At 49.3% G+C, this 24,555-nt stretch overlaps 8 protein-coding genes across 9 annotated transcripts; 6 read left to right on the top strand and 2 right to left on the bottom strand.

Annotated features, from left to right (window-relative positions):
• Positions 1–2,322: 2,322 nt before the first annotated feature.
• On the top strand, positions 2,323–3,342 carry TrAtP1_004152 (uncharacterized protein; the record flags this gene model as incomplete). The annotated part of the gene is made up of 1 exon (XM_066112181.1): positions 2,323–3,342. The coding sequence occupies one exon, from the start codon at positions 2,323–2,325 to the stop codon at positions 3,340–3,342; it is 1,020 nt and encodes a 339-aa protein (XP_065968264.1).
• Positions 3,343–5,710: 2,368 nt separating this feature from the next.
• On the top strand, positions 5,711–6,031 carry TrAtP1_004151 (uncharacterized protein; the record flags this gene model as incomplete). The annotated part of the gene is made up of 1 exon (XM_014083261.1): positions 5,711–6,031. The coding sequence occupies one exon, from the start codon at positions 5,711–5,713 to the stop codon at positions 6,029–6,031; it is 321 nt and encodes a 106-aa protein (XP_013938736.1).
• Positions 6,032–6,230: 199 nt separating this feature from the next.
• Positions 6,231–9,056, bottom strand: TrAtP1_004150 (uncharacterized protein). 2 transcript variants are annotated; one of them, XM_066112180.1, is made up of 3 exons: positions 8,868–9,056; positions 6,540–8,806; positions 6,231–6,468 (listed from the first exon to the last, which is right to left on the bottom strand). In XM_066112180.1, exons 2-3 carry the CDS (start codon positions 8,516–8,518, stop codon positions 6,450–6,452), a joined length of 1,998 nt encoding a protein of 665 aa, XP_065968263.1. In that variant the 5' UTR covers positions 8,519–8,806; positions 8,868–9,056; the 3' UTR covers positions 6,231–6,449. The 2 variants fall into 2 exon arrangements, with proteins under 2 accessions (XP_065968263.1, XP_013939242.2); XM_014083767.2 differs by having other exon boundaries at positions 6,231–9,056.
• A 3,960-nt stretch (positions 9,057–13,016) lies between these two features.
• Positions 13,017–13,466, top strand: TrAtP1_004149 (uncharacterized protein; the record flags this gene model as incomplete). Its single annotated transcript, XM_066112179.1, has 1 exon — positions 13,017–13,466. The coding sequence occupies one exon, from the start codon at positions 13,017–13,019 to the stop codon at positions 13,464–13,466; it is 450 nt and encodes a 149-aa protein (XP_065968262.1).
• Positions 13,467–14,357: 891 nt separating this feature from the next.
• TrAtP1_004148 (uncharacterized protein) lies at positions 14,358–15,914 on the top strand (the record flags this gene model as incomplete). Its single annotated transcript, XM_014083766.2, has 4 exons — positions 14,358–14,369; positions 14,802–15,102; positions 15,160–15,827; positions 15,885–15,914. The coding sequence occupies 4 exons, from the start codon at positions 14,358–14,360 to the stop codon at positions 15,912–15,914; spliced, it is 1,011 nt and encodes a 336-aa protein (XP_013939241.2).
• Positions 15,915–16,730: 816 nt separating this feature from the next.
• Positions 16,731–17,855, top strand: TrAtP1_004147 (40S ribosomal protein uS13). Its single transcript, XM_014083765.2, has 3 exons — positions 16,731–16,853; positions 17,059–17,189; positions 17,287–17,855. Exons 1-3 carry the CDS (start codon positions 16,815–16,817, stop codon positions 17,585–17,587), a joined length of 471 nt encoding a protein of 156 aa, XP_013939240.1. The 5' UTR covers positions 16,731–16,814; the 3' UTR covers positions 17,588–17,855.
• Positions 17,856–19,061, bottom strand: TrAtP1_004146 (uncharacterized protein). Its single transcript, XM_014083467.2, has one exon. It carries the CDS (start codon positions 18,862–18,864, stop codon positions 17,944–17,946), a length of 921 nt encoding a protein of 306 aa, XP_013938942.1. The 5' UTR covers positions 18,865–19,061; the 3' UTR covers positions 17,856–17,943.
• A 388-nt stretch (positions 19,062–19,449) lies between these two features.
• On the top strand, positions 19,450–21,635 carry TrAtP1_004145 (uncharacterized protein). The gene is made up of 7 exons (XM_014083764.2): positions 19,450–19,994; positions 20,076–20,161; positions 20,215–20,264; positions 20,328–20,547; positions 20,622–21,051; positions 21,109–21,162; positions 21,236–21,635. The coding sequence occupies exons 1-7, from the start codon at positions 19,701–19,703 to the stop codon at positions 21,539–21,541; spliced, it is 1,440 nt and encodes a 479-aa protein (XP_013939239.1). The 5' UTR covers positions 19,450–19,700; the 3' UTR covers positions 21,542–21,635.
• Positions 21,636–24,555: the final 2,920 nt, after the last annotated feature.

Raw genomic sequence — 24,555 nt, 5'->3', positions numbered from 1 at the left:
CTACTTATATACTTGAGCTCATCTTCATTCTTCTATACATGGTTGTACCCGACTCTAGATTCTCCTCGGCCGGACAAGGCAAACGATCGATAGTACACATTAGGCCATTTGCTTGAAACAGAAAAACGGCATTGCAAACTGTTGTAGGCCCGAATTGGCAATCAATCCAGACGTGCCGATCCGGCGGTATCTCGCTGCTGTTGAATGGCATATAAATGGTAAAGTGGAGAGAAGTTTTACTTGCGGAAAGTTGCCCTGAAGATCGCAAAGGGGACCTAGGGAGGAGACCCTGTGCTCGCCTAATTTGGATTACCAGACACGTTTTCTTCTTTGTTTTGGAAGGTGTGGCACCGTTGTTTCAATTGATTGGAGTTTTTGCTTACGAAAGTTTCGGGGTTGCGATATTGTGTGCATTGAGTTTGCTACTTCTGCATCTACCATCTTTTTGCCTTTCGGCGGCGGCGAAATAATTCGGGATGCTGCATCCTTTCCACCCATGCTCTCTCGCTTGCGGCCGCAAAAAAGAAGTTTGAAATAAGCGCCATGTTGAGGAAAAAAGATTTGGACTTTTCTTTGCTGATATAGCAAGTAAAAAAAAAAAAAAAACCACCGTCTAATAACATCAGCATGTCTGTGTCACTTTGATGAAGTGTACCTATTAGGCAAGTCAGAATGGCCATGTAGCTGAAATGCTTGGCAGCGCGGCTAAGCTGTTAGATTGCCTGTGAGGGATCGTGAATAATAAGCATACTCGTTAATTCCGAGCAAATGCAAGGGGAGACTAACTGCAAGCGCAGGAACCAGACGGATGAGACCAGGGTCAAAAGCTTGGCACGCCATATTGTGAAGATGTGAGAAAAATATTTTGCAAAGTCAATTTTAGAGGCAGGTTTCTCCGAGTCTCTGGTATTGCCCAACGCTTCTGGTCTGGTGGTGAAATGTCACGATAATGGAGACAAAGGCTCGATGCGCTATAATTTAGGCGTTCACTCTGCAATTGCAGCTGATCTGCGCTGCTGGGGCCCTTCCTTATTGCTGGGACCTCCCTATAAAGACAATGATGGGCGCATCTATCTCTTAGAAGGAAGGTACGATTCGTCAACTCTTGCCCATTGTATGAGTTCACGTGCAGAATGCAACCTCTTAATAAGCCATTGTCAGTTCTCTATCCTCCAACGCAACTCTTCATCCCAGCAAAGAGCGAAATCTGACTTTTCCATGCTCCGTTCAGTATAGTCTCTAACACGGCTCCTCTCACCGGCAGCAGAGCGAGAGCCAGACCGGCAACGATCGCCAGTGAAACAGAAGCGTGTTCCTCTAGCCTCGACGGCCACGGCCAGACGGTCCGAACTTAGACGGCGCATCGTCTCATCTCGCCCGTCCTCAGCTAGCCACTCAGGGCCTACGCATACGCTGATCAGGGGCTCAGAAGCTCCGTGGCTCGCCGAGCCGCGCCAACTTTAGGCGCGAGCAGCCCGTACGACCCCCCTGTCGCCGGCGTTCATTGGCCGTCGTGTGCTGACACTGGCCGTCTCACAATTTGACCGTCGAGTCAACCACACGCGAGAGTCTGGTGCTCGCATGGCACTCTGTCCCTTGGATTCTGGACGTCGAGTCGAGACAAGGTACTATCGGCAGCGGCTGTCACAGAAATGGTACCTGTGCAAAGGCTCTCTGGGTGATCCACACCATGTATGAGACTTGGGGGGTCTGGCATGTCTCTCGCTCATTGCCGTTGGACCCCGTCCATTGGAACAGGAAGAAGAAAACCAGAGACACGGGAGTTTTTGTATTTAGATGGCCATGTGCCCCCCCTCGTGATACTGCCTTGGTTTCCTGCAGCCTCGTTACAAGCAGCGCGCTTTGGCCTCTTTCAGCCCATCCCTTCCACTCACACGACTATTGTTCTTTGCCGTTCAATCCTTTCGGCGGTTCAGTGTTGCAAACAGAGTGTCGAATAGTCTTTCTTTAAGTGGCGGAATTAAGCGATCCGTGTTCGCCCGTTATTCACAACAGATCAATAAGCTCCGCTATTGATACCTCAGCCCGGCCCCAAACACTCGCTCTTTATACAGAAGCTGCTACCTCTTGCCTCTTGTGCAATCTGATATCAGTTCAATTGCTATATACGATCCTTTTGCTCTAACCTTGGTGGTTATTGGATCTTTGCCAACTCTTATTCATTCCTTGACCATCACGAGCATTGCTTGACGCAGCTTCTACCTTCTTTATCCTTGTGGCCGGCTCACACACGACCAATACATTCTTCTTGGATACTTGAACGAATATACTTTTGCGGGCTTTTGCAGATCAACCATCACCATGTATACTTCTACGGGTATCACCTTGTCTCTCGGCGCGCTCCTCGCCACCAGAGCCACCGCCCAGGGTTACAGCTTGAGCGTGACGTACGACGTCAGCAACTTCTTTTCTAGCTTCGACTTTTTCACTGACCACGACCCGACTAATGGATTTGTTGAATATGTCGATGCCAACACTGCCAACTCCCTCAACCTTACTTCAACCTTGACGGGATCGGTCATCATGGGCGTCGATTCGACGGAAACAAACCCGGCCAACGGCCGCAAGTCAGTCCGCGTGACATCGCAGCAATCTTTCAACCACGGCCTCTTCATCGCCGATATTGCTCACATGCCAGGCAGCGTCTGCGGAGCCTGGCCCGCCTTCTGGATGGTTGGCCCCAACTGGCCAAGCTCGGGCGAGATAGACATCATCGAAGGCGTCAACACCCAGACGTCTGATTCCATCACCCTGCACACTTCTGCTGGCTTCTCTGTCAGCAACGATGGGTCCAACTCGGGCACTCAGCTGCTCGGCAGCGACTGCGAGGGCAACAATGGATGTAGTCAGACTACATCGGACAATCAGAATTACGGAGATGGATTCAATGCCATCAATGGCGGCGTTTACGCTACTGAGTGGACTTCCGACCACATTGCCGTCTGGTTCTTCCCCCGAACTGGAATTCCCTCTGATATCAGTTCCGAGAACCCCAATCCTAGCGGATGGGGCACTCCTCTGGCCCAGTTTAATCCTGCCGACGGTAGCAGCATTGACGACCACTTCCAGAACAACCAGCTTGTCTTTGACACTACCTTTTGCGGCGACTGGGCTGGCAATGCCAATGTCTGGAACTCCAACGCCGAATGCTCCGCCTTGGCCAGTACGTGCCAGGAGTACGTCGCTAACAACCCTTTGGCTTTTGTGGATGCTTTCTGGAGCGTCAACTCCATCAAAGTATATGATCAAGCTTCCAACGCTACTTCCAACGTTGCTGTCAGGGCTACTGGCCCACGGAGATCTCTCAAGTTCAGGGCTTAGACTCGAGAGCCGATGAGATGTGATTATGGGGAATATTCGATGCGGCTAGCTGAGACGCCGATGGAGAAATCTGTCGGCGGGATAATGGGTATGACGCTTTATGAGTGTATATACATGCATATCTATATATGTCTCTTTTTCTTCTTTTTTACCTTTTGAGATTTTACTTCTTCTTCTTCTTCTTATACATGACACTTGTGTATATATAGATGGCTCTATAGCGAGAGCAATTCATATCCATCCTTTTGCAACCATATCGTAATACGTGAGATTACAAACAAATAACATGGATTATTGTGATTGATGTTGAATAATAAGCGTCCTCGCTCAATTACGATTGATCTGAACCTAACCTAGCGTGACTAAGGCGGGCCGAGCCTAGCTAGGCTATCTTGACTGTAAATAGTTTGATGTGATGTTAGCCCGGCGTTTTATATAGGTAGATATGTGTAGATGAACCAAATCGATTCGGGAGCTTAATGCCACGTCCTTGATGTCGAATGCACAAGCCACCTTGGAGCTGCAAAATGCCCAAATCAATAATTGGTAGAAGGTATCGATCTGGTCATTATCACAGCGGCTTTTTGTTAGTGCCCTGCAAGCTCTGCTCAGAATCAAGAAACGTTCTTTCGGAAGCTGCTGCATTTTCCCAAGGACAATTAAGAGTAAAAAAAAATTCCATATTCGCAGGTTGCGCTGGTTTGAGGGACTTTTTATCTGGTAGGTGGGATTTTTCGGAGTAAATGCACGTACCGTTACAAAGCTGAGTTGCCATTTATATGGGCCAATCATGCCTCTTTTCGACACCGAGGCAGGGCAGTCTTATTCTTCTCAGTGAGACATGAGACATACGCAATCGTCATTCTTCAACTGCTCGAGTTATCGCAACAAGGCCCTTTTAGCTGGCATCGAAGCCTCTCATCAGTAAATGTACAACTGGCTTTTGCAAACATTGCCTACTAGTTCATATGTCGATATGAGTAGTACCATGTTCACAATGGTGGATCTTTCCATAAACTACTCATTCTACACGGTACGAGGGGGGGTTTTGAGCACATCATCTTATTTGTCTCTTGCACAACATAAAAAAAAAAAAAGGTCAACAGATGGCGACTAAGAATTTGATGTTGCACTCAGGTTCCAATCGCCTTTACTTTATGCTGGCTGCCCGCCGCGTATGGCCATACTCTGGCCGGCAAGAATTTCGACGAAACCAATCCGCGACATACGCAGGCGGCTGTTCTCAAAGATGACACGATGGACAAGGCTGTAGGCATACCTTTTTGTCTCTCTCTCTTTTACCAACCAACTTCAAGTCCATGTATATACGTGTACTCGATGTAAAAATACAAAACTGACTAGATACTCTCCCTTGAAACAGCGCCAGCAACGCATCACCCGAGCCCTCAGCGCCATGGAAAACGGCTTCGAATCGCTGGGCATGTTCGCCGGGGCCGTGGCGGCGGCCAACTGCGCAGGCGTGGACGTCTACACACTCAACCTGCTGACGATGGAGTATGTCTTGTCGCGGGCGCTGTACATCTTTGTGTACGTCGTGTTGTGTGCGGACGGGAGGCTGTCGGTGCTAAGGACGCTGTCGTGGCTGCTGGGGGTTGTGAGCATGCTTGCGCTATGGGTGTTGGCTGGGATGAAGGCTGGTGAGTAGCAGATTGCTGAAATCTCTTTGATTGCGTAGTGAGAGGAAGAAGGGGAAATATCTGAGAGCAAATCAGCAAGACCATGCAGCGGGACTCGAGTACATGTTTGAAACAGACCTCTTTCTCGGATTTCAACAAAAATGTCATGTGCGCTGGCAGTTGCCTGGGCTTGAATTCGTGAATCATCAAATCATGCATTTCCCACACCGCTTCGGCGTACATCATCGTCATTAAAGCACATAAACGAGGCCATGACGTGTCTTGTGCCTTGCCCGATTCTATAAACGTTCGGGGGGGGGCAGGCACCTTCCAACATTGTGTAATGTACACATGCAGCTTTCCTGCCACAACAAGGCACCAAGCAATCACTTGATCCGCCTCACAAACTTTGTCTTCTTGGCATACCTACCTAGGGCAAGTTCAACCAGCTGCTGTTCTACAAACAACAACATTGTGACATTGTACCACAGAAGAAAGCAAATTCTTATATAAACCAGCACTACAGCTTGCGCAAACCGATCAAACAACAACAACGACAACAACGCACTCACAACAACAACAACAACAACAACAACAACAACAACAACAACGACAACAACGCACTCACAACAACAACAACAACAACAACAACAACAACAACAACAACAACAACAACAGCAACACAAAGAAAAAAAAAGACAAGCAGAATTCCTACTTATATATAAACCAAGATGCCTTCCCTCAAGTCCATCCTCTCCACCTCTCTCCTCCTCTCCACCACCTGGGCCACCAGTCCCGCTCCGTCGTTGCCAGCCACTGTCCCTGCGACATCCACCTTGCCCATCACTCTCAACACGACCATCTCTACTACCGCCGCCCCGATCGCCACGTCGTCCATCCATTGCGACATCACGTACTGCGTCAACGGCACGTCCTTCTGCCATTTCTGGGCCGGCATTAGCACATGGCACATGTCGGGCCCGTCGCCGGGAGAGGTGCGGACGACATTGGGAAGCTGCAAGCTTGGAAAATCGAGGAGAACGGCGGCTTGAAAAGGGAAAAGGGGGGGTACGAATGACGAGAATCTGGTACTCTGGAAAGGTGTCCAGTATGGATGATGCTGGATTGGACTGATGGGAAGAATATGGGAAAGCTGGAGATGCTATATTGTGGGTGGTAGGATTCAAATTACTCGTTGATGACGGAATAGCTATAGATGGCAGACACAGGTGGGCTGAGGAAATGGGCTTCGCAGCTTTCAGTTCGGCTCAAGATTGACTGTATAGGTGAAAATTATAGAATGATGAAATCCAGTGCATCAAGTACGCATAGCTGCCACTTGGCCGACTCAAATTATACAAGTCCTGTCCAACATTCTCTAGCAAATTCTACCATCACGTATATACCATCCGGCTATCTATGTCTACACGCTATACTAGCGGCTCACCGTAAAGAATCTAACACGCTTCGTCAAGAAGCTTCAACTTCTCTGCATATATATATCAGTAATCAGGACCAGAAGCCACTTCTAAGCCCCCGAAACTTCGGTTTCTCACTAACCTCGGAGCCTCAGAATCTGCTGTCGGCACCGCAGAGTAGCCGGGTTTAGTGCGCGTAGAAAGGTCTCCATTGGGAGAAGACTCATCGTCATCTTGATCGTCAACACCGTGCTCTTCATCAGCCAAGGTCTCCGGCGGGCGAGACACGTCGTCTTTGATCCTCAACACAAAAAAGGCAGCGACAAGGGCAAAGACACCTCCAAGAGCCAAGACAATACCGATGCTGTGGTCACCCGGGGTTCCTCTCGGCTTTTGCCAGATTCTGAAGATCAAGCTTGATCCTACGTTGGCTATGATTTGTGGAGCAGAAACAGACATATTATGGATGCCCATAATGACACCCGCTTGGTCAACTTCTTCCTTTGGCGTCTCTGTTAGCTCCATTGGAGATGTATTGTCGGTGGCGGGAATAGGGGCAGGGAGTGTTGAAGGCGAATCATGATTGTCAATTCGGTGATGACGGCGTTGGGCTCGAGCGAGGGCATCGCGTCGACTGATCTCGGCACTGATAATAGCGAATGGTGCCCACAAAGTGATGGCCCACGTAATGCCAGCGATTCCAATCAAGACGGTAGCCGCGTTAACGGACCTCACAAATACTGTGCAAACCATGACGATGGCGAAGAGGATGAGGGACCCAAACCAAGCCCGCCTAAGGGTAAGACCAGGTATCCTCAAGCTATCCAACAACGACTTCTTGGTGCCAGACTCGGAATCATCCAACACGGGATGGTTGTCATAAGTCGGCGCAACGAAAAACGGGAGAAAGACATTTATCAGCAAGCTAACGATCGAGTTTATGAGGAGAGCAAATGAGCCAATTCGGGTCGCGTGCTCGTACAGCTTGTCAATCTCTTCAGGAGACATGTGAGGGTTCTCCTCGAGGAAGGGCTGAACGTAGATCTCGCCAATGTACGAAGATGTATAAAACAAGAGGGGAAAGAAGCCCACCCAGCCAAAGAACTGGACCTGGCATACCCGCTTGATCTGGGGTGGCATCCTCTTGATGGACTTGAATAGCGTAAAGAAGAAGACAAAGATGCTTTGCTTCTTTTTCGGAGGCCCGTCCAATCGGGGATCTCGTTCTTTGATCAGGGCGGCGCTCAGAATTACCGTAGCGCCCAGAGCAATGCTCGCAACCGCGCAGAGGATTTTAAATTGAGTGTCGCCCAAGAACCAAAAGGACGTCGTCAAGTTGACGTATCCCGCAATGTAACCAATGATATTTCCAATACCAGTCATTCGGCTGGCCATGGAGTTTGCGGCCTCCTGCTGGTGAGCGGGTCCGCAGTCGACAATGAATGTTCGGAGAGCAGCTTGGACTGTATTGATGGCAAAATCGAGAAGATATACCCCAATCACCGCCACCACAATGATGGTGACTTTGACGCCATGGGACTGGGGATCTGCTCCAAAGACGCCCAGTACACCACCGACAATTTCCTTGGTCCAGGCTAAGAAGAGGAGCGAGATGATGGTGGCAGCAGCGCCGCCAAGCATGAACGGTTTTCGTTTACCCCATGACAGGCGGCAATTGTCACTCAACATGCCAACATAGGGCTGCACCAAAGTGCCGGTAAGAGGTCCCGCTATCCAGACCAAGGCCATGAGAGACTTGCTCAGCCCCAGGGACAGTAAATATGGCGAGCCATTAGAGAGCTCAACAGACCAAGCGATTTGAAGACCTCCGATTCCAATCGTCAAGACGGTCAGATACCACAAGCTCTTGGTGGTTTGACTGTCGTCGACATGGCTATCGACTCGTCCCAAGCGAGCTCCAAAGGCATCGTAGTCGGCCGGTGGTAGCAGCGGCGACTGCTCGTCGTTTGTCGTTTCGCGCTCTCGAGGCTCGTCGACGGAGCGGTTGCGAGGGGTGCTGGCGTCTGGAGTTTGCGACGCGCTCGCGCTTGAAGCGCCGCCGTGTTGCTGGTGATTAGGCGTCTCGCCTTGATCAGCGCCGTGGGGGGGTGATGCCGTCATGATGGGGGTGGAGCAGGCGCGTTGACACGCCCCTGCGATGTGGATGCGTTTAGCTTCGTTGATTCAGCGGAGAAGCATGCGATGCTTCGACAGCAGAGCGACGATGGCGATGGTATGAAGGCGACGGATGCTGGCGATAGCTTCACGAGAGGGCCATGGCCGGCTGCGGCGGTGCGATGCTGGGACAGCCCTAGAGGCTTCGTGCTGGGTATCAATCGAGTTGGAGACGGCAGCCGTGCAGCCGGGTTCACAGATGGATGGCTAGGAGGAGCTCGAACAAATCAGGCGCTTTGCTCAAATCAGACAAATCATGTGGCGGAGCTGAGGATTTGACCACGCGATCGCATACCTGGTGCTACTGTTAGCGATTTAAAGATGGCCGATCGAGGCAGCGGTGGTACAGATGCAGGTGTCAATAATAGCGAGGCACACAGCATATACGGCAGTCGTCGTTGGTGAGGGAGCCTTCAATTGTCATGTCAGACTAGACTGCATCACGAGCTCTGGCAGCAGCTCGGTGGGCATCGTGATGCGTCATGTGGGCCGCAGCCAATCAGGGCGCCTGGGCACTGACGCAGGCGCTGATGCTCAGGCACGGTGAGTGCTAAAAAAAAGCGCTGGAGGGGCACTCACGTCACTGGCCAGGAGCTGAGTCGCCAAATAGATTCATAGATAGCCCCACCACGAACATGAAGATGACGGGGCTATTACGCTGTATGTATGTGTCGAAATGCTAGCAGAATAGCTAGCAAAACTTGGCCCAGAGCAAAGCATTTATCTCGGAGATTTTTGAGGGACAACTACTAGTACCTATATGCTGATGAAATGTCTCTACCACGGGCCTGCCAAGCGACTTGGAGCATCTGCTGATCATCACCAAGCTTCATTTACACTTCCAATTTGAGACATCTGCTATTGTTTTAATAAAAGTAAATCTACAAATAGATTTTTTTTTATCATCAATGGCCAGGTCTCACAGCATGATTTATGAAAATACATATTGGGTGTACTTAGCACTGACCGAGTAGCTCTCCACCCTTCCCGAAGAAGATCTGCTTGCATTTTGGCTTAACGTGCAGCATCTTGGCCATTCTTGAGCAGACAAGCATGAAGACGCCTAGCTTTCTTAAGCCATACCGCGTCTTGATTGTTATAGGCCCTCATAGATTGTCTCACGGACGCACGGCTAGAGCATCACTCCCACACGTCAACTCTCTCATTAGCCCTTTAGCATGATAACACCTAATGAAAATTTTAAATTCTTCTGTCAGGATATGAACAGTTTGGACTTTTCATTGCATGCAGTGTAAAAGAAGGCAGTTTTACCAAAACAACCATGGATGAATCCCGGTTAGCACAGGACGGGCATGTAACTGAACGCTGACTGACATCGAAGCCTATATAAGCATGCTAGTAGATGGCAATTCACCGAAGATCTACAATCTACTAGTAGGCTAAAACTCATTTGAAGAAAAATTTTCTATTAATACAACCCGCAGGAATGTCAAAGCTTCCTGAAAACATGCCGTCTTAGACCAGTCTCCCTTATTGTCAGGTTGTTAATTGTGGAGTCTCGGTCTAGAAGCGTAGATTACAGAAATCTGACAGGCTAGGTCGCATCCAGCGCTCCAGCATTCCCAAGACCTTCTGTTCGCATATGTCAGTCCGGATGGACGGACCGTAACAAAGATTCAAACGATGGAGCTCTAGGAACAGGTAACGTAGCGCTGGCACCGCTGTTTCAGTTCCACCCATTGTGTGTGATTTTTCCAATCATTCTTCACTCCTCTTCTTTCTCTTATTAGCGTTGGGTCTCAGTGCGGCCAGACAAACGCTCACACAAAGATTTTTGTCTTGAACGGTACATGTAGGCTGGGAATAGATGCACGTGCACGGGAACCTGCCTCTTAGTTCGCCTCCCTCAACAATTTCTCAACCTACAGGTAAATAATCAAGGGGGCAAAGGACTAGTATTTTCTGTAGGGCTGCCCTCTGCATTATCCCGTACTGTGGCTGAAGGCCTAGAAGAAAAAAAGAGGCGCCCGCATCGGAGACGACGAGCAGATCAACGTTGTATCGCCGGCGCTTTGCGGGAACGGCACTACCGAACAGGAGGGCGTGTTGGGCGGTACATGAAGATGGTGGCACAGACGGAAAACCGCCACAGCCGCTGAAGACCCGAAATCGAAGACACTACTAGTACAGTATGGCTGAAGCCTTGGACGGCTTTTTTCCAGTGGTAGCAGATCACCGACACGTTTGGCCACACGGTTCGGGATTGGGTCAGAGCTTAGATAATCCGTGCTGCCAGGTTTACTGCTACAATTGGATAATGTGCCGGCGCATCAAGAAGGAGAAATTGCAAGTTGATGCGGTCGCGCCGAGGCCGTTGAATCTCCAAGTATCTTATTACTACTAGTAATATTATCAATTATGGTAGCAGTAGTAATACTAGTAGCAATTAATAGCACATTGTAAGATGGTAATGGTATTACTACATGTAGTGGCAGTAACACACATGTAAGCAAGATGCCACCCTTATGCAAGGAGCACAGATCCGTGACCGATCGAAAGCGAGGCCCGTCGCCATCGCGCATCGACAACTGACAGACATCCCTGTCCGTTTGCGAATCCCACATGAAGGCCTTGACAAAACCATCTGCCTATTCTGCTATTCACTATTCAACACCAGGGCGCTAACGTGGACGTGCGACGCAGCGAGTCAGTGCGGGTCTCCTACATGAGTTTCCTCGGCGATTCGGAATGGGGTTTGAATAATGTGTGCAAATACAAGTCAAGCACCGCGGACGGAGAGATTTTGCACATCTATGCCGGCAGTCGCTGTCGCATCAAACGCCACATCGAGCGGGAATGTTGGACCAAAGTTTCAACGATAATGCCGGCACCTCAGACAGACAGCCTCGGAATAAGAGGGAAAAAGCAACCAATCGAGGGCAAATTGCACACAATGCTCCGCACTTAGTAAGACTCTGGCTCTGGCTGGATCGGGTCTCTTCGACCGCTGCGCGCAATCACGAGCTCGTGAGAAAACGGAACCCGCGCACGACAAGAGTGTCCACCCCGTCCGCGTGGCTTGGCCAGTGCTTAGAGATGCTGGGATTGTGCGTGGAATAGACGAGTCCGGATGCCCACGCTCGGCTTACCAAGTCGATGTCTCGCTCGCCGTCTCCGCTATTACTATTACTGTACCCGTGGGACAAAAAAAGAAAAAAAAGCAAGACAGGAGTAAGCAAGCAGATCAGGAGGAGTGCAAAGGAAAAAAAAAAAATCACAGCTTAATTAAACGTGCATACAGAGCCTGCCGCTGTGGCCAATATTGCTTCGTGTTGTCCCCCTCCCCTGCCATTCTCATGCATCGCGGGTGGCGTTCCAAGGTTCTGGCTCTAGCAGCCCTTCCAGATGGGATGATGGTGTCCCGAGCAGCAGCCAAGGAAATTAAAATCTAGAAAAATCTCGAATGGCGTGAGGGTTAGCGGCGCCTCCGCAATCCTTCGTACTGACTGCCAGCAGCGAAGGCTTCTAGCACTTGTAGTATCGCCGCCGGGCTTGCACGCTGGGGACCCAATTCGGTCGATTCAGCGCCATGGTTGGTCTTGAGGCTGAGAAAAATTCCGCTTAGGGGGGGTGGGCGGCCCTTAGCGACCTCCTGATTCTCCCTCCTAAACGCCCCCCGTCGAAAACAGAGCCCACTCAATTTTCAAACAAGGTCTGGTCCTTCTCCGGGCTCCTGCACTCCATTCTGACTTCATCAGTGGGGACTGCGGGAACCCCGGGCTGGGGAATTACAGCTTACAGAAGAAATTCCTGGAGATTCTGGAGTCGCTTGGGTCCAATTTACCGCTGGCTAAGCCAATCGCCGGCCGCAACCAGCTCTTTGGCCCCCCCCCTGGACTTTGGCTGCTGCCTTCTGTTTGCTCCGCTAAATGCGCCGAGCGTTGGGGACGCGGAGCAACCCAGCGAGGGGAGAGTAGAAACAGGCCCGTTGCCACCACTGGGCGCTCCGTAAAGAGCATCTGTGTTGGACCTTTGTGGCACTGCCTGACTAGCAGCAGTTCGCAGATTTGCCCATGGATCCATGGAAGCCGTGAGCGGTTTTCGCTCGCTCCCCTTTAATAGTCCGACGATCTGCTGCCGCGCCTGCGCCTGCTCTTTCTCGTCAAGCCTGGCGTCGAAGCTTGTTCAGCCAAACTCTGCACTACAAACCATATACACAAACCTTGAATCCTTTATCACCGAAGTACCTTTTGCCGCAACGAAGCGAATACCTTAACTTTCGGGTTCTATATAGACTGCGTCACCCCGAAGATTGACGAGCAGTCAATCCACAGCCTTTTTTCGCTTTTATCGTGATACCCACTCCGCATCTGCAACCACGGCCGCTCTTCTCTATACAAACATCACAAACATAAACGTCGCTGCCTCCTGCGACTCTTTTCACCTGTCTACTACGACTTCGCTACCCAGCATCAACACCACAATGGCCATTCGGGAACGTTTCCGCCGCGCCCTGCGCCGATCCGACGACTCAGACACCATCTCTCAGACAGAATCCACTGGCACCACATCATCAACCCGACAAAGCTCCAGCTCCGAGTCCTCGGCTCCTCAGCTCTCATTAAAAAAGACCAGCTCAACCCTCTCCAAGGCCTTCTCCTTTGGGCGCGGCGACAGCTCTAAGAAGAACGAGGAGAAGATTGCTAGAAAGCAAGAACGAGCCCGCAAGCGAAATGAGGGCCGAACCTACAAACACCCCAGCGAAAAGCCCCTGACGGAGCAGAACCTCAAGCACCAGGAGATGCTCAGCCATTTCACCATGACGTTTGGCGCCAGCGACCCGAGCCAGATCATCGACCCCGACTTTGATGGCATCAGTCCCTGCTGCACTCGTGCCTGCAGCATCGACCTCGGACCCTCAGAGAGCATATAATCGCAAATGCACTGGTTGTGTACTGCGGCATCCGACTGCCGAAATCGACGCGATGCCATGCTACCACCATCGGGAATTTTTCCTATTCGTCAAATCACACGCACCGGCTAATATGCAATGCACGCACGCAGCACATCAATTAACTCCTTGAGCATTCAGTCTCCAAAAAATCACCTGACTGGCAAAGATCGATCTGCGATGTGGACGCCGGCTGCTTTTTGGACGCCGGCTGCTTTTTGGATCTCATTCGATCTTGTTTTTTTATCTCGCTATTATCTACTTGGCGTTTTCTTTCTACCTTGTTGTTTACATACTAAGAGACGCCACCACCAAGTGTTGGGGGGTGGCTAGCGTACCTGCATGAGGGGAAATCGGCTTAGGGTCTAGATCTAGTATTTAGACTGACGAGGCCCTCATGCGACGGCTGATTTTTTTTTCCTTTTCCTCTTTCGGTGCAGTCCGCATTTCAGCTACGGCGCTGCGGGTGTGTATGGGTCTTTTTTATCACGACGCACAAATGGTTATGATCACGGGGTCGGCTTTACACTACATCTGGATGCTTGGAGTGGTTATTGCATCTTTGCGCTCAGAGCTACTTTCCTTTGTCACTCAAAAATTCGTTTTCTTTTCCATTGGATAGATGGAATGCGGCATAAATTCTACAGGGCTACTAGCCTGGGCTGTAGAGGGTACACGGCGTTGGAGGGAGAATATCACGAAGAATTGGGCTTTATATACAGTACAGGATTTTACGTACTGGTATTTGACAGTTTAGTATCTATTTTAATGAATGAATCTTTGGTAATTGCCAATACCAACAATCTTCCACAATGTGATGTGATCCCACAGCCTACCTTTTCTATCCTTGTTCGTTTCCTATTCTTCTTCGCTATGCGCATGAAGGTGTAGTATCTTCGTTACATGCAGTTATACCTGGCCTGCGATAAATGTCCTCTGTGCCTATCTGCTGCTTTATCAGCAACATCATTTCTCTCTTTACCCGCCACCATTTCTTCCAATACTGATAACCATTTAATCATTTGATCATCCCTTATTCGGCGCATAGATAATTCTGATACTTATCATCATCACGAAGCTTCATGTTAGAGTTTCCCCACCAGGCAGCTGGCGAATGTAGAAAGGCAGTGAATGCCGGCAGGTGCCTCTTCGCTCCTTCCTTCTTGCACGTCAAACGCGTCACTGCCTTGTTTCCTGAAACTCTGTCATCTGATGAATTTTTTTTTTTTTTTTTTGTTTAAAGAGCAGAGTCCTGAATGTGGGCTTCTTCTTCTTCTCCTTCAAAACCACGTACTCTTTTGACTGATAGTTCTTCAGGCTCAGCAGCCGCGAGAAACCATGCCGGCCAAGTCGTTCTATGTCCTCAAGCTCAAGACAGTGCCGGCCAAGTACGGCCTGTCCAAGAATATTCAGGATCTTCTAATGGCCCTTGATCACTACCATGACGGCTCCATCGACGCGGTTGAGCTTGGTAGGCTCGTTCGACTTAGTCGTAACCGGAGAGCATCCATCGCCAACACCATACAAAAATGTGCCGGCTTACTCAAGAAGTCGCCCGAGGAGATTACGACGTGCGTCGATGTCATCGAAATGTGCACAGAGCTTCTCGAAATCGCAGGTAAGTAGCATATGGAACTTGGTAAAAACGCCTTCTCTGCTGACGACATGTCTCTAGATAGGAAGCCTCCGATGGACGGATTTCCATTTATGCGACTCCCGGTCGAGATACGAGAGCGAGTCCTCGGTCTTATGATTGACAACATCTTCCGGACTAAATCCGTTATACCGGCCAGTAACAAGAATGGCAGCTGCAAGTGCCCTCGCTTCGATCGAGACACTGTCTTTCAGACGGCTCAGATGAAGGATCTTGCATGCGTCTTTGGCTCCAATCTCATCACGCTCGAGTTCTTTCGAGTCTTTTTCCGCGAAAAGACTTTTCGATTTAGATGCACCTGTGAACTGCAGTCGCATCTAATCAGCAACGACATGTTCCTCGACAATGTGAGAAGCATCGTGGTTCACTGGAGTGGCTCAGAGTCGGCAAAGACATTCCGATTGCTGGCGAAAATGCCGAAACTCGAAAGTCTTGGCATCGTAATTTCCAAGTTGACCTTTATTCATCTTAATGAACGATCAGCTCTAATGAAGACTTATTTTCCTTTGGCGTTCAAGACTATCAGAATAGCAGATGTCCTTGGCTTGGATGAGCTTTTGGAAATTCGGGGATTGCACCAGGTGGGGGTGATGCTTGCGCCGACGTCCAGAGGTGGTTCCCAGTCATATAAGATGGACCGGGCAAACCTGTTGGAGCTTCTTTCAAGCAGATTGACGCAGGCAAAGGAGGTAAGTTTACAGCCGTTCGAGTTTGCTTTTCAACAGCAGCAATCTAATGTTATACAGGACGAAGATCACGACATGGAGCTGGCGTAAAAGAAGTGGTGGCGTGGGTCGTTTTTATTGGCGAGATGAACACCAAATGGTATCAGCAAGTTTGCTCACGGGGATTTCTCTTCTCCTTTCTTTATTTCATCATTGGCTGGGCGGCTCTCTCGATCGACATGTTTTAATTTTTCAAAGTCTACGTATGTTCGGGGCTAGCTCGGGGATTGGGTGATCAAGTCAAATAACAAGCATGGTAATTAATGGATAGCGAGTTTATACTCGTAGCCATAGTCATGAGCTACAGCTACTGGGGCTCTTATTTAGCAGGCATGGTGGTGTATTGCGGCATGTAACAACAGATAAATTACGATAACCTCCATAAATAAATAAAAAAGGCCTCGTACTCAAAAAGCGTTGTGAATGTTCTTGTCTTGTGCTCATACAAGTATGGGCATCCGGCTCAAGATCAGCAGGCGTGGACACGCTGACCGAGCATGGAAACAGACGACGGGTTATTAATTTTGACAAGATCTACAGAGTACCTACCGTGGGAGCATGCTAGCATTTCTCAAAACCAGCTTGAAGAAGATGCTCATTGGTATTACAGAAACGCTCTGTGCCGCCTCCTGATGAAGCTTAAGCAGTCGCAAGCTAGAGCTGGCGAAGAGAACTGTCCGGCAAAAATTTGAATCCGTGGAGGGCCCAAAGGCAAGATACGCACGGTAAAGACACACTGTATCCGGAAGATTGGACGCCGATAGCTCCGAGAGCAAGGCACGTGACTATTTTGTTAGCAGGCGCTTTCGTGTGCCCTACTTTGTGGCCCCACAAGGGCCGAAAATTCCACCATGTTTAGCGAGTGCTGCCAAATCCTCCGCTCTCTTTACTTCAACCCGAACAATCGATTCTAACGAGCAGCAAGGCAACGTCCCGATACAGTTGCCCAGCATGTCGCTCGTCACGGGAGAGAAGACGAACTTCCAGTTCGTAAGTCATCCCTTCATCCTTATTCGCATTCAAAGAGACGGGGTTCCAGTTGCTACGAAAGGGTTCACGCGATGGGTCGAATGTCATTGATTCGAGGGACCAGATTTCTGGGCATCTGGGATACTTTTTTTCTTTGCTGCGACGAGAAGGAGCAATGTTCAAAAAGTGAAGAGATTTTCAGGGGGCTAACTTTCAATTGTTCTAGATCTTGCGTCTTCTGAACACCAACGTTGATGGCAAGCAAAAGGTCATGTACGCCTTGACCAAGATCAAGGGTGTCGGTCGCCGATACTCCAACTTGGTCTGCAAGAAGGCTGATGTCGATCTGAACAAGCGGTACGATAATACACCCACCAACACCAGTTTCTTTGGCAAACAAGCCATCAAGATGGAATTCGAAGAAATTTTGGAACTAACGATTATTTTGCTGCAGTGCTGGTGAGCTCACCTCCGAAGAGCTCGAGCGTATTGTGACGATCATCCAAAACCCCACACAATACAAGATCCCTGCCTGGTTCCTCAACAGACAACGCGACATTGTTGACGGCAAGGACTCTCACATCCTGGCCAACGGTGTCGACTCCAAGCTCCGTGAGGATCTCGAGCGCCTCAAGAAGATCCGCGCCCACCGCGGTCTCCGACACTACTGGGGTCTCCGTGTCCGTGGTCAGCACACCAAGACTACCGGTCGTCGCGGCCGGACCGTCGGTGTCTCCAAGAAGAAGGGTGGCTAATGGTTTTATTGTTTTCGGTCTGGGGTGGACAGGCGTGACGGCTGGGTTTTTCATCGTTATGATGAGCATTTCGAAGGGATTGCTTTCTGGCATACGCAGCTGGTGCTGTACTCTAGATCAGAGTCAAATGAATTAAAAAGCATTTTCAAGGCGTTTTTTACCATGATGACGGTGCTCAAAGTTGTGAAGGCCGCAAAATGTGAAATCCCTGCTGTGCCCGCCGAGAGACGTATTATCACGATGGAACAAAAAAGGAGTTCTACGAGTTATAGAGTTTTTAAGGATCAAATTTCTCCTAGGGTATCATTTTATTCCTTTTTTTCCCTCCAAAATTTGCTCTACTTTGTGCATGCATATTAATCCTCATGCGTGACCGCCATGTCCAACACCTCGACTCTGCCTTGGCCTTTTGTCTCGTTGCCGATGAAATCAGATAGGGCCTTGAACGCACCCGGCTCAGCAAAGCCCACTACCTCCCATTCTGAACCCATGACGTCTTGGTTCTCAACCTCCTCAATGTAACCTAAAATCCGGTCCTTGACTGTGCCGGGAGCCTTTGTTTCGCCGTCCTCTTCTTTTGAGGCGGTCTTGGGGGCCTTGATGGCCTGCTTGAGAATGTTCGTAGGGCACGTAATGCGGAGCTTCATCCTAGCACGCGCAACGGGAATAGGCTGGAAAGCGATCAGCGCCTTCATGGCGTCCAGGGCCTGACTCTTTGCGCTCTTGGTCGTCACCACGCCCGTCCAGGTGTGTTCCTTTGTCTTGGGTTTGGCCTCACCAGCCTCCGTCGTAGTCGGCGTGGCGGTGCCTGAGTCTGTCGTCTTCTCTCCGGTATGCGCTTGCGAACTCAGCATATCCAGGGCCTTTTCAATCATTCCGGGCGTATACACTCTCTTCGTCCTCGGATCCACCAGTTTGCTGACCACGATACTGATGACCTCATTGTGCACTCTTTCTAGCTGCGCCGCGCGCTCCTTTTCGCCCACTTGAAGCTCCCCCTTCTTTAAGATCTCGAGGACGATGTCGTCGGTGGACTTGCCCTTGCCAAAGGCCTTCTCGAGGTCCTCCTTGGGCGCCGTCTGGCCCTTTGAGACGTTGAGGAAGACGTTGGGGATCTGGAGGACGTTGTCGAGGTCGGTTTCGATGCCGGAGCGCCACTCGAGGACCTTGTTCTTGTAGCAGGCGATTTCGAAGCGCTTCTTGCCTTTTTTCAGGCGCACGAGGGAGACGTTTGTGAGTTTGATCTGGTTGGAGGGAAGGGTGATTTGGCGAGACATTTTGGTTTAAATCGAAGAAGAGATACGCTAGAAAAACAGACGATGGAAAAGAAGCGAGAAAAAAAAAAGAGTAAGGGAAAGCGTTGGCGCTTTGGTGGAGGAAAATGATTTATAGCTTCGGTTGATGCGCAAAGAAACGAAAAACGACGTCAAACTTAATAATCCATGGAAAGGCTGGCTGGGCTGATCAACTTTGGCGGGGAGGAGGAAAGCGGAAAGTACCTTGAGATGACAAATATAGACCATGACTAGACTGCTTCTGGATGACGATGGCTTTTGCCACTTTTCATCCTTTACGTGGAACAGCCACTCTTTGGTAGTGCAGAGCGAAGAGTCATAATAAGAGTCACAACGATACTTTGCAGTCGGTATTTCTACAGGATAGGCAATTTGGTAAACTGAAAAATTAGATGGTTTTATTAGACTAGATGAAGGCATACGCATATCTGCGTTTCAATGTAAGCAACGCCCAGAATGGGTTAGATAGCGGTGTTTTATTTCCTCACCACGTCCATATTTCCACCGCGATGCACACACTACCAACTTTTTTTCTTCACTGCTACCCCACCAACAGATGCGAACCCAGCCTTGCGAAACACCCTGGCCTTTGAATTTCTTCTCTGCTGATATTCTTGCTGGCATAGCCCCGCCTTTGTTGTGCGTTGAGTCACAGCAGCGTCTTTAGAGTCATAGAGTCCACTGAAGCTTTGCCTTGTTGGTTCTTTATCATTTCTGAAGCTCGTTTTTATCGATTCCACCGAGATATTGCCAAATATCGTGTCACAGTTTATTCACACCAAATCTCCAGAAAGAGAGTCTTGTTTGAGCTAGCGAGAATGGCCGACGCTACGATTGCCCCGGCTGTCGAGGACGCCACTGTCGATGCCCATGCTGCAACTGGCAAGCAGGACATCAACCCGTGGTCCGTGTCTGGAGAGGTTGGCGAGGACGGAAAGGTCAAGGCCATTGACTACCGAAAGCTCATTGACGAGTTCGGCACCAGCTTGATTGACGATGCGCTGCTGGAGCGCTGGGAGAGAGTGACGGGCAGCAAGCCGCATCGGTTTATGCGTCGTGGGATTGTCTTTAGCCACAGAGATCTCACCACCATTCTGGATCGTTATGAGAAGGTGAGAGGAAATGAGACGGCGGAATCCATGCCCATCATATATGGACCGAGGAGTTCATATCGCTAATGCTTGGATTGACAGAATGAGCCCTTCTTCCTCTACACTGGACGAGGTCCCAGCAGTGACAGCATGCACATTGGACACACTCAAGTGTTTGACTTTGTCAAGTATGAGTTCTCATAGGGCTTCACTTGAGTGGACTTTCTGACGTGGTATGCAGGTGGCTCCAGGATGTGCTTGATGCACCCCTGATTATCATGTTGACAGATGGTTAGTTGTTCCATCTCCATTCCTTTATGAGTTGTAATAAGGAGCTAAGAATCGAGTGGACAGACGAAAAGTTCCTCTTCTCGGAGAAGCGAACAATCGAAGAGGTCATGGGCTATACTCGAACCAACGCCAAGGACATCATCTCTGCTGGTTTCGACCCAAAGAAGACGTTCATCTTCTCAGACTACGAGTTCATGGGCGGTGCCTTTTACAGGAACATTTCAAGATTCTCAAAGCGAGTCACTTTCAACGTGGCCAAGGCCGTATTTGGCTTTGACGGAAGGTGAGTTTGTTCTTACCTAGGCGCACGCTTTTTGCTGTGATCAAAAACTGTTGACTCACCACTTCTCTCCCTAGCTCAAACATTGGCAAGATTCACTTCCCCAGTATTCAGGGTGCTACATCCTTCGCCACATCATTCCCCCACATCTTTGGCGAAGACGAGAAGAAGGCGGCCAAGATTCCTTGCCTGATCCCTTGCGCTATTGATCAGGATCCTTACTTTCGTCTGACGCGAGACTGCGCCGTGAGCCTCAAGTACGCCAAGCCCTCTCTGGTGCACATGAGATTCCTGGATGCTTTGCAAGGTCCGGGCTCCAAGATGTCGGCCAGTGACGATACCTCTGCCATTTTCATGAAGGACACGGCAAAGGAAATCAAGACCAAGGTCAACAAGTACGCTTTCTCGGGAGGCCGGGAGACTGTCGAGGAGCACCGTGAGAAGGGGGGCAACCCTGATGTTGATGTTGCGTACCAATACCTGCAGTTCTTCCTGGAAGATGATGAGGTAAGGCGATATCTGTATCTTCGGCTACAAAGAAGATTTCACTAACATGGCGGTTAGGAATTGGCCAAGATCAGGGCTGAGTACTCAAGCGGCAAGCTTCTGACTGGCGAGGTGAGATACCTAATTCCGGCTTATTAAACAGCTGAATTCCCTCTTCCATATGCTAACCACCCCCCCTGAACAGCTCAAATCGATTTGCATCGCCAAACTCCAAGAATACGTCGGCGCATTCCAGGACAGAAGAGCCAAGGTTACGGACGAGGTCGTAAAGGAGTTCATGGCCATCCGCCCGTTGGAATGGCAAGGCAACCCCAAGGTCCCTCGCGCTGACCTTGTCGTGCCGGTGGTAAAGGCAGATGGAGCCGCGGCAGACGCTTCAGCAGAGGGAGGTGAGAAGTTGACCAAGAACCAGCTGAAGAAGCTGCTGAAGGAGCAGCAGATTGCGGCCAAGAAGGCGGAAAAGGCGAAGCAGAAGGAGGAGGGTAAATAGACGATGCTCTTTAGCTGGGAGCTTTTTTATCATAGGAAAAATGAAGAGTATCAAAAGACAAATAAAAAGTTGAAAGAAAATGTTTTACCATGATATGTAGACGAGCAAAGATCACGTAGACCAAATTTGGTAGAACAAAGTTTGTAGAATAAAGCTTGGAAAAGATTTACACTCTGTTTTGCAAGACAAACGCTGCTTGGATGATTTGGATGAGTCCTTTCTCATGGTAGATTTCGTATCCCATACGCAGTTGCTAGTGCCAAAGACCTACACAGAATGCTTGTAAGGGGCTACATTTACGTTGCTGGGAACAACCACTAGAGCATTGATTGTCCTTGGCAGTGTTTAATGTGCTAATAGAGTGCTGGCTGGCACCACGTGAACGTCACATCGTGAGCACGGAGCATGCCGGGGGCGATGCGGCAACGTGTGGTCCCGTTTGTATCCTAGGTAAAATTTCCAGAAACTTGAAGACAGTAGTAGCAGTAGTAGCAGTAGTAGCAGTAGTAGCAGTAGTAAATATTCCGCTTAATAATAAGGAGATGAGTTGAGATAGAAGAAGAAAAGGGAAAAGAGAGAGGTGAAGAGAGAGAAAGTAAATAGTAAGGCATGGGATGTTTGCAGACACGTGAGCAAGAGGGAGTGCTCACCTTCCTACCTACCTAGCTGGCAGCTGGCTTGCCGCCCAATATAAATTCCGAAAACTTGCTTCAATGCTCCAACCATGGCACAATCACATTTTGCAACATCACCTCACGCGCCGCCGACAAAACTCAAATCTCAGCATCTACCTTTGTCTACTTTAAGACTGTGCCTAGTACTGCCTTCTGGGAACCTGGTTGAATTGCAACATATCCAAAGTGAATTCAACTCTAGCTTTCTGCTGAATCTCGTCAAGAACGATGGTTCAAAAGTCGATCCTGACGTGCAATATCCGGTAAAAATCAAGACCAGGCTCGACTCATTGGAGTTATGAGCGTTAACGAGCATGCCGATATAGCTGACATTGAATTGCAACATATCCAAAGTGATTTCAACTCTAGCTCTCTGCTGAATCTCGTCAAGAAAGATGGTTCAAAAGTCAATCCCGACGTGCAGTATCTGTTGGGGGACTCGTGCCCTGACATCCCCAGGGAGGAAGGAGATATGGGACCACCCTATATATACCTATATAGCTAGACTAGATCCTGCGTCATGAGAAGAGACAAGCCTTTCTACCTCTTGCACTGTGCATATACATTCCGTGACGTTCCAGGCACTACGTAAGGGGATCGCTTCATCCACGATAGTATCCGGTAAAAATCAAGACCAGGCTCGAGTCATTGGGTTTGGCTCCACGATCGGCCCAATTGCAATCAATATCCGAGAAGTAATTACTTTGCCTAACACTGGTAGAGACTGTACGTCAATCCTCCAGCGTCTTCAATTTGGGATCTTAACTTGTTCTATACCTGTATAGGATATGAAAACGGCTTCTGGTTAAAGTTGGCATCCTTGTTCCAATACAAGACTTCCAAGTTCAACAGATGACTACTTTCCGCCAGTCAAAATAGACACTTGCTGGACGCGGAGATTGCACTCGGATAATCAAAAGAAAATTCGTCCTTTCGTACTTGCTACAAATTCGCAACTCTGCCTATAAACAACCTGTTGTCCACTAAATCTATCTATAAAAGTTGTAAAGCATCCCTTCCTCGCCCATCCCGGTGTTTTGAATCGCCCATGTCCCTCCATTGTCATCCAGAAAGGCGTCCATCTTAACAACCGCTTGGTTGCAAGCCGTGGGAGATGACGGTGCGCCTGCGAAGAAGGTGCGGAACGACAACAGCGGCGGTCTTGAACCTCGGGAGGAACCGAGTTTGGGGGATGAGGCCAAGAGCCTCCTAGGGAAGTATGGTGTAGATGGCACCGATGCTGGTGAAATTCTCTCCCTGGTGAATTTAAGTGATACGTCTGAAGACGAGAGTTGTTAATTTTAGGCATCATTTTGTTGCGTGCGCTTCGCCATGTCGTCTCGATGATGTTCGTAGTTGGGAACAACGAAGTCTCATATTAGTCGTGATCTACGAAGTGCAGTTGGGGGGGAAATGTACCAATTATTGAGAAGTAAACAACTGGATTTATCTTTCTTTTTCTCCCCTCTGCCTTATTATAACTTTCTTGTCTCTTAATATCAGGCACGTCAAGGGCAAGAGCAGGTAATTTAACTGCTACTGCTGCTACTGCTGGGATACTGGATAACTCTTTTCCTTTAATAGCAAAACTCTTGCATCCTTTAGTATCGTCTCAACATAATACCTTCAAGGACTAGTAGTGGTAATAGTAGTATTCTTTAAGTTTCTGAGTGGTATGCAAAGGTGTTGTTGAATCTAAATGTATCTCCTTGGAGGCTGTCCATAAGCATGTCTCTACCACCATCCCCTCTACTAGGCTATTTTGCTTATATTATGTCAAGATACTTTTATCCCAGCGCCCACACCATCGTCACCTTGGAAAAACACTCAATCTACAGGGTATGAGGCCATGCGCAGATCTACCGGTAAAGCAGTATGTACTGGACGAGCTCGAGAATACGTTGAATGGGCGCCTGATCGCAATCCACGGGAGAGCTAGAGGCAATGAAACGGCTGGTTGAGGTAACGAAATTCTCGGCGGGCCACTGGCCTGGAGTAAACACTGGCAGCATTCCCCTTGGACTCAGTTCCAGTCCAGCCACTTCCGCCAATTATGAGCAGCAGCAAGAGTACGCTAATGGATTCTGCCATTGAATGGCGAGCTGCGTCAAAGTATTTATGATTCAACGCTTTTCCTATCAGATATTATTTCTTCAAGCATCTCAATGAGCGTGAACCTGAAACTTGGCGTGGCAGTAGTCAGCAGTTGATACTATGACTTGGTTTTGTTCATTGAGCATCTGAGACGCGTACCTTGATGGGTGAGCACTACTATACTAGTAGTAGTATCAGGGACACAGGCTGCAAGGAGACGATGCCCCTGGCAGATGTCTCGTCCTA

This window comes from Trichoderma atroviride, chromosome 2 (assembly GCF_020647795.1).
Source record: "Trichoderma atroviride chromosome 2, complete sequence".
NCBI lineage: Eukaryota > Fungi > Ascomycota > Sordariomycetes > Hypocreales > Hypocreaceae > Trichoderma > Trichoderma atroviride.
This window is presented reverse-complemented; position numbering and strand designations above follow the sequence as displayed.

Excerpts from the sequence above, each read along its gene's own strand:
- TrAtP1_004150 (XM_014083767.2), bottom strand. The coding sequence starts at position 8,518 with ATGACGGCATCACCCCCCCACGGCGCTGATCAAGGCGAGACGCCTAAT.
- TrAtP1_004145 (XM_014083764.2), top strand. The coding sequence starts at position 19,701 with ATGGCCGACGCTACGATTGCCCCGGCTGTCGAGGACGCCACTGTCGAT. Across the intron at positions 19,995-20,075 it reads TTCTGGATCGTTATGAGAAG|AATGAGCCCTTCTTCCTCTA; the intron begins GTGAGAGGAAAT and ends TTGGATTGACAG. Across the intron at positions 20,162-20,214 it reads CAAGTGTTTGACTTTGTCAA|GTGGCTCCAGGATGTGCTTG; the intron begins GTATGAGTTCTC and ends CGTGGTATGCAG.
- TrAtP1_004147 (XM_014083765.2), top strand. The coding sequence starts at position 16,815 with ATGTCGCTCGTCACGGGAGAGAAGACGAACTTCCAGTTC. Across the intron at positions 16,854-17,058 it reads AGAAGACGAACTTCCAGTTC|ATCTTGCGTCTTCTGAACAC; the intron begins GTAAGTCATCCC and ends CAATTGTTCTAG. Across the intron at positions 17,190-17,286 it reads GATGTCGATCTGAACAAGCG|TGCTGGTGAGCTCACCTCCG; the intron begins GTACGATAATAC and ends ATTTTGCTGCAG.
- TrAtP1_004146 (XM_014083467.2), bottom strand. The coding sequence starts at position 18,864 with ATGTCTCGCCAAATCACCCTTCCCTCCAACCAGATCAAACTCACAAAC.